The following is a 13,204-nucleotide window of genomic DNA, read 5'->3' on the forward strand; positions in this document are numbered from 1 at the left end:
TGGTCAACTCCTGTGGTATGAAAAAACAAGCAGTGCCTAACTGGTCTAGGAGATTGTCCTGTCCAAATAGAACAAAATACTTTCCTGATGATATTCTAATTAAGACTCAGAAAATCATCTTGTTAAATATGTGCACATTTTTCATTGTGAAGACCTCCTTACTGTTCTGAGACTGTGTCCCCTGGAACATTCTGACAATCAAGGTAAAAATTAAAAAGAAGATATTCTCAATTATAACTGGAATATATTTATAAGACGGCTTGAAGATGTTTTCTTCCATATTTTATTAGTTAGTACTCAGACATATAATCATTTTGATGATAAGAAGGACCAATGAAAACTTCAGGCTTTTAACTTTTAATTTTAGATATTCATCTTCAAACACTGGCTCAGATTTCAATGTGAAAAAAGGGACCTGAAAGTCTGTTTGATGAGTCTTTAAAAAAGAAAAGAAAAATGATTTAATATCGAAAGTTAACATTTAGCAGTAATCATGATATATGCCCAAATTTTGGATCATAAAAGTTTTGAGCACATCTGAGATGGTTTAACAGAAAATGTTCTAAAATTCTGATGATTTGAAATGGACCATTTATGTGGTGCACATGGACGGCGCTAACGTGTTAACGGGCAAACCGCGCGAACGCACAGGGCGATCTGCGATAACTCACTAACAGGATTTGCCACGTTAATGCAGTTGTGGCGTTAATGTGATTTAAACGAGATTAACGCTGACAGCACTATTTATTATCCAATATTTTGAGATTCAATAATATATTATTCAGAAATTGTACCTGTCTTTTGCAATTTCATTAATTTGTTTTTGTGATGTGTGTGTGAACGTGAGTGTGTGTGTCTCTCTGTGTTAGCCCAGGGCCACACTGTTGATGTGTCCAGGGTGGACAGTTTGTCAGTCCCATATCAGGCAAATGGATTTTTCATTTTCATTAACGAGCAGATACTCAGACATTGATGTATCTGTCCCAAATTACAGGTCCTGAATTATTTTGATAAGACGAGTGAAAATTCAAGGTTTTATCTGTATTAATTTTTGAGATATGAGGTATTCCACTTCATATAATATATTAAGCTTAAATTTTACAGCACCCATTTATCTGTTTGAACTTTGGACCAAAAACATTTCATGCAAACAGCAGACCAAGACTATTTTTGATCTTGTGTGTCCTGACAGCTTTTGCTGAATTATATCTGAACACACTCTTGCGTCAAACTCATTTGCACAGTGAGAAACAATGTGATTGTATTGTTCGCTGTGTATTTGGACATTGCCTGTAAAGTACAAATTGCCTACATGCCACCCCTAGGATTCTCGGACCATATCATGGTTCACTATATCCCTGCATACAGGCAGAAACTAAAACTTTCTAAACCTGTATTGAAGACATCTAAGTACTGGATTAATGAATCTGCAGGCACTGATGGGGAGGTTTTCAGGACTGCTACCAACAATTTGGACACGTATACAGACTGTGAGGTCCTACTTCAGTGTCTGTGAGGACAGCTGCATCATGCATCACCATCACACACCAGGGTGAGTTATAATTAGTGAGTTATAAGGATAGCAGCATTATATTAATGCTGCTATCCTGTATATATCGTACTTACTATTGTTTGAGTACTTACGATTGTTTTATTGTACTTTTTATATTTTACATTTATATTTATTATTGCATTTTGCACCAAGGGAGTGCCACTCCAATTTTGTTGTACCCTGTACAATGACAATAAAGGCTATTCTATTCTATTCTAATGTTGACAAGCCCCGGTTCACAGCTAAGCTAACGAGGCTAGTGCTGGAAAAGGAGAGAGCGTTTCAGAGTGGGGACAGAAGCAGCCCACAAAACAATACCTAATGACATAAGAATAGTTTCTTTCCCCAGGCTGTCGGGCTACTCAACATCTTCCACTCAGCTCATTTCACGTGTTTCAATAAGACACCTACTTACCCAGGCAATAGAAATTTACTGGATTGAGGAAAAACACTTTACACTACACACAGTGAGTCGCAGCAAGAGGACATCCTGTAAGTTTCTCTGACGGCTTTGTTTAGTATTTCACATCCTTGGTGTGAGAAAGATCTTGCTGGCCAGGGCAAAAGAAACTGAAACCCACGTGTGTCCAAGTGGAATTTCAAAAAAATGTGCAAATCTAAAAAGAATTTCTAGCTAGGGGTTTAAGTTAATGCCTTGTGGTTATCTCAGTAAAACAGAGATGACGTATCCTTCGTATCCTGATGATTATTGTAGCTGATTTTCATTTCACTGTCAAGTGTTCTTTAAAAATATGGTATTCAGGGAAGAAGAAGAAGAACAACAACAAAAATACAGAAAATGTCCTCAGAAAACCAGTTTCTTTATAAACGCTTGGTGGAACTGAAAGCTTGTTGAAGCTGTAACATATAAATGATGGCTGTAGCTTCTGGGTCTTAAAGTAAATCCAGCACATACAGTGGCTTGCAAAAGTATTCAGCCCGCTTGAACTTTTCCACATTTTGTCACATTACAGCCACAAACATGAATCAGTGTTATTGGAATTCCAGGTGAAAGACCAATACAAAGTGGTGCACACGTGAGAAGTGGAACGAAAATCATACATGATTCCAAACATTTTTTACAAATAAATAACTGCAAAGTGGGGTGTGTGTAATTATTCAGCCCCCTTTGGTCTGAGTGCAGTCAGTTGCCCATAGACATTGCCTGATGAGTGCTAATGACTAAATAGAGTGCACCTGTGTGTAATCTAATGTCAGTACAAATACAGCTGCTCTGTGACGGCCTCAGAGGTTGTCTAAGAGAATATTGGGAGCAACAACACCATGAAGTCCAAAGAACACAGCAGACAGGTCAGGGATAAAGTTAATGAGAAATTTAAAGCAGGCTTAGGCTACAAAAAGATTTCCCAAGCCTTGAACATCCCACGGAGCACTGTTCAAGCCATCATTCAGAAATGGAAGGAGTATGGCACAAGTGTAAACCTACCAAGACAAGGCCGTCCACCTAAACTCACAGGCCGAACAAGGAGAGCGCTGATCAGAAATGCAGCCAAGAGGCCCATGGTGACTCTGGACGAGCTGCAGAGATCTACAGCTCAGGTGGGGGAATCTGTCCATAGGACAACTATTAGTCGTGCACTGCACAAAGTTGGCCTTTATGGAAGAGTGGCAAGAAGAAAGCCATTGTTAACAGAAAACCATAAGAAGTCCGGTTTGCAGTTTGCCACAAGCCATGTGGGGGACACAGCAAACATGTGGAAGAAGGTGCTCTGGTCAGATGAGACCAAAATGCAAAACGCTATGTGTGGCGCAAAACTAACACTGCACATCACTCTGAACACACCATCGCCACTGTCACATATGGTGGTGGCAGCATCATGCTCTGGGGGTGCTTCTCTTCAGCAGGGACAGGGAAGCTGGTCAGAGTTGATGGGAAGATGGATGGAGCCAAATACAGGGCAATCTTGGAAGAAAACCTCTTGGAGTCTGCAAAAGACTTGAGACTGGGGCGGAGGTTCACCTTCCAGCAGGACAACGACCCTAAACATAAAGCCAGGGCAACAATGGAATGGTTTAAAACAAAACATATCCATGTGTTAGAATGGCCCAGTCAAAGTCCAGATCTAAATCCAATCCAGAATCTGTGGCAAGATCTGAAAACTGCTGTTCACAAACGCTGTCCATCTAATCTGACTGAGCTGGAGCTGTTTTGCAAAGAAGAATGGGCAAGGATTTCAGTCTGTAGATGTGCAAAGCTGGTAGAGACATACCCTAAAAGACTGGCAGCTGTAATTGCAGCAAAAGGTGGTTCTACAAAGTATTGACTCAGGGGGCTGAATAATTACACACACCCCACTTTGCAGTTATTTATTTGTAAAAAATGTTTGGAATCATGTATGATTTTCGTTCCACTTCTCACGTGTGCACCACTTTGTATTGGTCTTTCACCTGGAATTCCAATAACATTGATTCATGTTTGTGGCTGTAATGTGACAAAATGTGGAAAAGTTCAAGGGGGCCGAATACTTTTGTAAGCCACTGTACATGCTGGATTTACTTTAAGACCCAGAAGCTACAGCCATCTACACTGTATGTACCTTAAACCTGCATTTTTTGATGGCCACCAGGACATGGTATATGGACTGGTTCTTATATAGCGCTTTTCTACCACAAGGGCTCGACTTGTGATAGTATTGATTGAAATGCACTTTATGAAATTTGGTTATCTAGAGGTATGCTCATATATCCAGGTATGCTCACTGGCCTATAACTTATGATCAGAGATGGGCAGTAACGCGTTACTTGTAACGCGTTACTGTAATCTGATTACTTTTTTCAAGTAACGAGTAATGTAAGGGATTACTATTGCAAAAACGGTAATTAGATTACCGTTACTTTCACGTAGGAACGCTGCGTTACTGCGTTACTAAAACCGTGATTTTTTGCGAGAACGTCTCATGACAGTGACGTAAGCGAGTGCGACGTTCGTGACAACAGCTGTCTGCATATCATAATATATGGAGTGCGGGACAGAGTGTAGCATGCAGCGTTTAAAGCGTGGAAGTACTGACCTTATTTTGAGTTTGATTCCATAAAAAGTGACAAAAACATTAGTGTCCGTTGTGCGTGGGAAGAAAACTTCTTTTTACAGCGAAAAAACCCCTAAACTTCCAAGCAAGCACCGAGTGTACCACGACGTAACGTGAAATTCACAGAGAAACTCGCGGATTCTTCCACTGACCGCCGCGGCACACCTGCACCAGGGTAAACCTCCGCCTACCCCAGTCCTGCTTTACAGGTGAAAATAGAGCAACAGGACCGCTAGTCTTTGATTTTATTTATTTTCTGCTGTGTTTTACTTGCATCTATTTGAAAGAGTGAGTGTAAACACAAAAAACATATTTTATTTTATGTGCTGGAATGTGCAGAAAATAGGTTTAAATGTTAAACAAATTTCTTCCAGTCAGAGAATGTTGCATATAATTTAATTTTTGCTTGATGCATAAAGTTAAAAGATTAAAACTAATAAAACAAGTTTTAAAAAGAGACATTTCCATTTGATTACATTTTGTATGATGAATTATGCAGAAAAAGTAGAATTTGGCTGAAAGATCTATCGCTTTATCACCTATTCAGGTTGTAAATCGTGTTTTTAAAAAGTAACCAAGTAACTAAGTAATTAATTACTTTTGAAAATAAGTAATCAGTAAAGTAACGGGATTACTTTTTGGGGGAAGTAATCAGTAATTAGTAACTGATTACTTTTTTCAAGTAACTTGACCAACACTGCTTATGACTGATAAGTTGCTGCCTCATGTGTGTGCTTTGACAGTGACATTAACTCCTTGTTGTTACAGAGGCTTTCGAAACACTGTGATAGTTAGGAGGCTTTCAAACCAATGGGTGATGTCATAGTTGCAAAATCCACTTTTTTTGTCTTTTTTGGTTGCATCCAAAGCCAGAAGACTTTGATTAATCACACTGTGTGGTTATTATTATCACACTGTGATAACAAAAGTAAAAACATAATGCACTATTACTGTTAAATACTGATTATAGACAGAGTGATGAATAGAATCAGTGGACTATGTAGAAATGTGGGTCTTTAAGAGTTTCTTTAAGAATGCTATTCTTCCTTTACAAGTAAGAAAAGAACCTGGAAGACATGCACTGGCTGAGATTTGACCTTTGTTCTGACTGTTCTTGCATCCTGTTGATGTGTCCCATGCTCAGGGTGTAGGGGGAAAGTGTGTGTGTGTGTGTGGGGGGGGTTCCAAAGTATATTTCGTGATTATCACTGTGGTGGATTTATATCACAGTAGACAGAAAGTGTCCATGTTTTTGAAATGTAGAACCTTAGGTCAAGATCAATGGTTATAAGCCACAATAACTCCTGCTTGTTTCTCCATCTTCCTGGAGCTGGTCGGAAGCCCTTCACTGCATGCCTCTCAGTCCTGTCACACCCTGAGATATTAATGAGCCGGAAAGCCCAGAGTTCACATATTCTGTTAGCTGATGCTTGTCCATGACTGTGGAGACAAGCGTCACTGCAACCAAGGCCATGAGTAGCTCCTGACTGTCCCCAGGGCGCAAATTGCAGCATTGATCTGGGCTAAATCATTTTAAATCAAAAGCAGTGTTTAATGAATGACTGGTCGCCTCAAACTATTTCTAGTTCGACCCAGTATTCTTCATTAAGATAAAAAGCCTATCCTAGGTCCATCACTACTTGGTGTACTCCTTCCTTTTTATCCAACATGCTGTAAGTTGTGACATTACAGTTTCTGCCCGTTGCTTGAACACATTTTGCAAAACTTCGCTCATTGTGCCAAAACTCTAAACACAAGTAAACATGACACAACACTGGGAAATTCACATCTGTGCCAAATTGAAACTCTACTCTCAAAACTTAAACTCTGCTATCAAAACCTAACATTCCGTTGTCAAAATGTAACTCTGTTGACAAAATGACACACACTTGCATCATATGCAAACACTTTCATATCAGGGGGAACACACTAGTCTACTTTATATAAAACACTGCAGTCTTTGATTGTCATTGTTTATTCAGAAGGCATATTTGCAGGAGACACATTTTCAAACAACCAAAAAAGCAAATAGGCCTACTCAATATTGTACATTGCAGTACCATGAAGTCAGATAAAGCAAAAAACAAAAACAAAACACAATACAGTAATAGAAAAAACTGTCATGATTCGGCTGTGTGGCAGGCAGGAAGTGGACCCAAACGCAAGCTCGTGGAGGCAGGAATAAACTCAAAACACAGCTTTATTGCTGGACAGGAAAACGGCGAAGCAAACTGACATGAAACTAAACTGGGAAACAATACACAGGTACACGGAGAAACACACGGCCATGAATGAGGGAGAACGCGACACTGACACAGGGAAACGCAGGGCTAAAATACACTGGGAAGTAACGAGGGGAATGAGACACAGAAGGGGAGCACAGCTGGGAGAAATCAGAACTGACGAGACGAGGGAGCAAAGTAGAATACACTCACAAGAGACATGGACCTTCAAAGTAAAACAGGAAGTAGCACAGACGCAAACTAGACTAGGGGAGACGGAGCAACTAAGAAACACAGAACAACAACAAAGAGACACAGAGGGCAGCTATTAAATACTCAGAACTAAAGAGAATACAAGAAGGCCAAACTAAGACACTAGACTAAAGAATAAACTGGGGGAACAAAGGGAACTAAGACCACAATACAAAACTCAGAGACACAAGAAACTCAAAACACTGGGTCACTGACCCAGGACCATGACACTACCCCCCCCCCCTTAAGGGCTGGCTCCAGACAGCCCAACAGGAAAAACAAAAAACACAAAACAACCCGACCAGGGCGGGCGGCGGGGGCCCAGGACGGAGGGCCCGGAACAAAACCAAAATGTCCATCCGCGGGACTCAGAAAAGAGTCCAACACAAAATGTCCATGAAAAGCACAGGGGCCCTGGAAACCATTCAGAACAAAACAGGCGGGCCAAAATTGTTCAGGGGGCTGACCCCGGTCCCGACAATACAGGAGCCAAGGAGAAAGCAGTTCGGGTGGCTGACCGTGCGGACGGCAACGGCGACGACTCAGGCGAAGGCGGTCTGGGGCCGGCCACGTGGAAGACGGCGGCGGCTACAGAGCGGGTCCGGAGAGCGGCCGCGTGGAAGGCGGCGGCGGCAGCAGAGCGGGTCCGGAGGCCGACCGCGTGGAAGACGGCGGCTCTCAAGCGTCGGGCGTACTGGTCGAGGCTTGGTGGGCACAGGACCAGACGAGGTAGGACCGGACGGTGGCGTGGCAGCCACAGGCGACGATGGAGCCGGACCAGGTGACGGTGTAGGCGGAGCAGAAGCAGACGATGGAGCCGGACCAGGCGACGGTGTAGGCGGAGCAGAAGCAGACGATGGAGCCGGACCAGGCGACGGTGAATTGGACCCTCCAGCGGAGACGAGGAGCGGCTGGAGAGGTTTGCCTGAACCCCCAGCGGAGACGAGGAGGTGCTGGCCGGGCTGATCAGAGCCGCCAGCGGAGACGAGGAGGTGCTGGCCGGGCTGACCAGAGCCGCCAGCGGAGACGAGGGACGGCTGGAGAGGTTCTCCTGAACCCCCAGCGGAGATGAGGAGGTGCTGGCCGGGCTGACCAGAGCCGCTAGCGGAGACGAGGAGGTGCTGACCGGGCTGACCAGAGCCGCCAGTGGAGACGAGGAGGTGCTGGAGGGGTCCTCCTGAACCCCTAGCGGAGACCAGGGATGGCTGGAGCGGTTCTCCTGAACCGCCAGCGAGAAGAGATGCAGAGCCAGCAGGTGCGGAGACCTCTGCCTGAGGGGACGCTAACTGTAGCTGCACAGGGCACGCAGTCGGCTTAGGATGCAACGGCTGGGGCTGTGCAGTGCAGTGCAAACAGTCTGTCCAAGCTTTGTCAGCACCACGCAGTCCTTAACTGGCTGAGTGAGCACACAAGAGCTTTCAGCAGAGGACGGCAGTGACTGAGCAGGTTGCTGAGCTAATAACTGAGCTGGTGGCAGAGTTAATGACTGAGTTGATAATGACAGAGCTGATAACTGAACAGGCAATGGAGCAAGGAACTGAGGTGGTAACAAAATGGATGACTGAGCAAGTAATGGAGCTGATAACTGTGCTATAGACTGAGCTGGTGACAAAACAGGAAACTGTGCTAATAACTGAGCTAATGACTGCGCTATGGACAAAAGTGCAAGTTGTAGTGATGGTGAAACAGCAGGTAGTTGAACTTGTGACTGAGCAGGTGTCCGAGTCTTGGCTGCTCTCCTCCGGGGAACAGGAATGGGTGCAGGGCCTGGCCGAACACCAGCCATCCCCACCCGAGGAACAGATACGGGTGCAGGGACGAACTGGGCTCTTGCAGCCTTAACCCTGGGGGCCGGCGTAGGTGCAGGAGCTAGCTGGACCTCTGCTGCTCCCACCCGAGGAACTGAGACGGGTGCAGGAGTCGGCAGGGTCACAGCTGACCTCACCCGGGGAGCCGGAACAGGTGCAGGCAATGGCTGGGTGTCCATCAACCCCACCCGATGAGCAGGTACGGGTGCCGGGATGAATGGAGCCTCTGCCAAGCTGGAGACAGATGCAGGGACCAGCTGGACCTCAGCCACCCTCACCCGAGGAACTGATACGGGTGCAAGGGGAAGCTGGGCCCGCGCTGCCCTGGGTACAGGAACCGGAGGTGGAGAGCGAAGCACAGGAACAGCAACTGACACAGGGTAAACTAGGTTGATGGTGCCGAACACCGTAATAGCTATCAGAGACTTATGGCAGGCTGATTTCAGCAACTCTGCTGTTCTTAAGCTGTCCATCTTATAGTTAGCAGTCTTAGGAAGAGTGAGTTCAGGAACAGTCACAGGTACTGGAGAATTCACACAAGCAGTGTCTGGATAACCTGGATGTGAAATAACACTACACACAGTCGTACAAGATGTAGCCCGAGACGTGGTACACATAGTGTCCATGAAACTTGGCCGAAAAGCATGGTGCACAGAGTTAAACTGACACGACCGGGGAACAGAAAAGTTAACCTGTGCAACCAGCTCTGCAGTGCTCAAACCAAATTCTTTTGCCAGTGTATGTATAGCAGACAAAACCTTACGGCTCTTAACCTTAGCAGGCATGGAATACACAGTTTCAAGGAGTCCACAAGGAAAAACAGAAACAGTCTCATGCTTAGCAGGCACGGGAGAAGGCGAGGTTACACAGGTAGTGTCCGAGTTAGCACTTTCGAGTTGTGGCACAGGAAAAACCAGAGCCTGAGAAACTGACAGAGCAACACTGGGAGTCACAGATACCAGAGCTGGTTCAAAGATTAAACTGTTCATAGCAGCGGAAAGACTATTAGTCTCTGTGTCACCTGGCTCAGGCAGAACGCTAGGAGTAGATGTTACATTGGCTTGCTCAGCAACACAGGTCTCATTCTCAGTAACTCTTTGGGGAGCTGAGAGAGCAATAGCTGGTTGAGGGGTTGGCTGGGGAATGTCAGAAATGTCTGAAGACAAAAATGGCTGGAACATGAGACAGTCACGGGAAGGAGCATCACCTAGAGAACACTCAGTCTCAGATGGTTTGTGCTGCTCATCATGCACGGTTACATCTAGAGCCGATGATGGTGGTGGTGTGTGGCTGAGCTCAGACTGGGAAACCTCAGAATGTACAGGCTGATTAAAACAGTTCTGCGGGGCTACAATGCTGGTAGCAGTATGTAGGTGAGTCTGGTGTAAGATAACAGTCTTTGGTTCAGCTAACTCCACAGGTGAAACATTCATATTGGCTAACTCAGGGAGATCACTGCGAGCATTACAAGACTCTGAGGGCTCAAAAACACAAAGATTACTAGCGCAAGCACCTGGTGAATAATCTGACACTGAGGTGCCTCGCTGTATAGTGTCTCTAGAGTTCAAACACAAAGTGGCGGAGTTATCCGATTCAGGTAACACAATGGCGGGCAAAACAGAGTTACTCACAGTAGTGCATAAGTCATGAAGTCCGGGATCAGAAAACTTGGGCTGAGTGTGTGACGCACAGTCACTCTCACCCACGGGTGAAGCCTGCTCAGCAGTACTGGAGCGACGGCGGCGTGAACGCCGTTTTCGCCGAGAAGGGGAGGAGACGAGCCGGGCCGCGAATCCTCCAGCGGACCGGGCTGAACATCCTCCGACTCTTCATACTGGAGAGGCAGCTCTGGGCGGATACGTACGGTGGAGACGAGGAAGTCCTGAATGAGGGGGTGTAGCGCGCCGAATAGCCATGGGAGTCCGGACACCATCCTCTGTAAACGGATGGCTACGGTCAAACTAAGACACTAGACTAAAGAATAAACTGGGGGAACAAAGGGAACAAAGGGAACTAAGACCACAATACAAAACTCAGAGACACAAGAAACTCAAAACACTGGGTCACTGACCCAGGACCATGACAAAAACACTATACTGTAAACACAAAAAATCATGACAATTGTGCATACGTGGGCTCATGGATCCCGCCGTCTGTTGGGGTCTGGCCACAGGACCTCATCGACATCGCAAGCAATGTCTTCTCCCGCCAGGCACCGGGGAAAATATCCCCTTGCATGTCGAAACCATCCATGGATTGCTGTCACCTGAATGTCGCCGCAGGCCTGTTCCACTGCCTGCAGAAGAGGCATGTGGGCATGTGGTTGGCGGTTATATACACGCCATCTCCAAGCCGAAAAAAATTCCTCTATAGGGTTTAAAAATGGTGAGTAAGGGGGCAAGTATACCACTTCAAGTTGATTGTGGTTGGAGAACCAGGCCTGGACCAGAGCAGCCCGATGGAAACTGACATTATCCCATATCACCACAAACCTGGGCTGATCTGGGCTGTTCTGTACAACTATATTATGGAGAGCATCTAGAAATGTGAGTATATGTTGCTATTGTATGGACCTAGTTTTGCATGATGATGCAGAAGCCCTCGAAGGCTTATGGCGGCACACAATGTAATATTTCCCCCGCGCTGCCCTGGGATGTGCACAATTGCCCTTTGGCCAATTACATTACGACCCCGTCGTCTTGTTTTGCACAGGTCGAATCCAGCTTCATCAATGAAAATGAATTCATGAGACTGTGCAGCTCCATCCATGGCCAAGATTCTCTGTAAAAAAACAGAACATATTACTGTACTACAGTGCTACACATACAGAACCCTCACCCCAGCACACAGGTACCTGTGCAGCTCTCAGAATGGATCCATGTGGTGCTGATATGGTACATATTCAGCTGCTACTGGATTTCACCAATACTGTATTGTAAATGTAAAGGACAGTTACACTTACCCGTACATATTCAGCTTGACGTCCTTTGACCCTGTCACTGTTCCTCTCAAATGGGACTCTGTAGAGCTGCTTCATGGTGATGCTGTGTTTTCCCAGGATGCGTCTGATGGTGGTGATGCTCACATGGGTTATGTTGTTGAACACTTGCCTGCCTGCAAGTATTGTCTTTCGTAGCTGGTGGAGACGGATGGCATTGTCTGCCCTCACTAGGTCCACAACGGCAAGTTCCTGCTGTTGTGTGAACAGGCGTTGGCGTCCTCCCCCAGAAGGTCTTCGAGTCATTCTAGAGACATACAACCACATATTGTCATCGGTTTGCTTATTTTTCTTACAGTACTTTACTGTATATACTGTATCATCCACTGTACAACACTGTACTTCAATATAAGTAATCATGGTATGTTTCACAAAAACTACCACTTTGGCTGCAAAAGGAGCATTAGCACCCTGCAATATCCTGTACACTTGATATGGTCATGTGATATACTGTAGAACAGTGCTATAAGAACCATCTGAGTAGAAGGTAGAGAGGTGACGACGATTTCTCCTGTTTTGGCTTCCCTTCATTGGCTTCCTGTTAAATCCAGAATTGAAGTCAAAATCCTGCTCCTCACATACAAGGTCTTAAATAATCAGGCCCCATCTTACCTTAATGACCTTGTAGTACCATATCACCCTATTAGAGCACTTCGCTCTCGCACTGCAGGCTTACTTGTTGTTCCTAGAGTATTTAAAAGTAGAATGGGAGGCAGAGCCTTCAGTTTTCAGGCCCCTCTTCTGTGGAACCAGCTTCCAGTTTGGATTCAGGAGACAGACACTATCTCTACTTTCAAGATTAGGCTTCAAACTTTCCTTTTTGCTAAAGCATATAGTTAGGGCTGGACCAGGTGACCCTGAATCCTCCCTTAGTTATGCTGCAATAGACGTAGGCTGCCGGGGATTCCCATGATGCATTGGGTTTTTCCTTTCCAGTCACCTTTCTCACTCACTATGTGTTAACAGACCTCTCTGCATCGAATCATATCTGTTATTAATCTCTGTCTCTCTTCCACAGCATGTCTTTATCCTGTCTTCCTTCTTTCACCCCAACCGGTCGCAGCAGATGGCCCCGCCCCTCCCTGAGCCTGGTTCTGCCGGAGGTTTCTTCCTGTTAAAAGGGAGTTTTTCCTTCCCACTGTCACCAAAGTGATTGCTCATAGGGGGTCATATGATTGTTGGGTTTTGCTCTGTATGTATTATTGTGCGATCTACTGTACAATATAAAGCACCTTGAGGCGACTTTTGTTGTGGTTTGGCGCTATATAAATAAAATTGAATTGAATTGAATTGAATTGACATACCTGTTTTCTAGTTGGAAT

General features: G+C 45.2%; 2 protein-coding genes across 2 annotated transcripts; both read right to left on the reverse strand.

Moving 5' to 3' along the window:
• Nucleotides 1-8,358: 8,358 nt before the first annotated feature.
• Nucleotides 8,359-10,859, reverse strand: LOC106096653 (flocculation protein FLO11). Its single transcript, XM_019366362.2, has 2 exons — nt 8,725-10,859; nt 8,359-8,541 (listed from the first exon to the last, which is right to left on the reverse strand). The coding sequence occupies exons 1-2, from the start codon at nt 10,315-10,317 to the stop codon at nt 8,359-8,361; spliced, it is 1,776 nt and encodes a 591-aa protein (XP_019221907.1). The 5' UTR covers nt 10,318-10,859.
• Nucleotides 10,860-10,981: 122 nt separating this feature from the next.
• LOC112842026 (uncharacterized) lies at nt 10,982-12,348 on the reverse strand. The gene is made up of 2 exons (XM_025897768.1): nt 11,847-12,348; nt 10,982-11,665 (listed from the first exon to the last, which is right to left on the reverse strand). Exons 1-2 carry the CDS (start codon nt 12,240-12,242, stop codon nt 11,423-11,425), a joined length of 639 nt encoding a protein of 212 aa, XP_025753553.1. The 5' UTR covers nt 12,243-12,348; the 3' UTR covers nt 10,982-11,422.
• Between the last annotated feature and the right edge of the window lie 856 nt (nt 12,349-13,204).

This window comes from Oreochromis niloticus, linkage group LG13 (genome assembly GCF_001858045.2).
Source record: "Oreochromis niloticus isolate F11D_XX linkage group LG13, O_niloticus_UMD_NMBU, whole genome shotgun sequence".
NCBI lineage: Eukaryota > Metazoa > Chordata > Actinopteri > Cichliformes > Cichlidae > Oreochromis > Oreochromis niloticus.

What these genes read in the sequence shown, in the direction of transcription:
- LOC106096653 (XM_019366362.2), bottom strand. Translation starts at nt 10,317, where the DNA reads ATGAATGTTTCACCTGTGGAGTTAGCTGAACCAAAGACTGTTATCTTA. An exon ending in TTGCACTTTTGTCCATAGCG is followed by an intron (nt 8,542 to 8,724) that starts CAGTCATTAGCT and finishes CTGCCACCAGCT; the next exon opens with CAGTTATTAGCTCAGCAACC.
- LOC112842026 (XM_025897768.1), bottom strand. Translation starts at nt 12,242, where the DNA reads ATGATTACTTATATTGAAGTACAGTGTTGTACAGTGGATGATACAGTA. An exon ending in GTCAAGCTGAATATGTACGG is followed by an intron (nt 11,666 to 11,846) that starts GTAAGTGTAACT and finishes GTTTTTTTACAG; the next exon opens with AGAATCTTGGCCATGGATGG.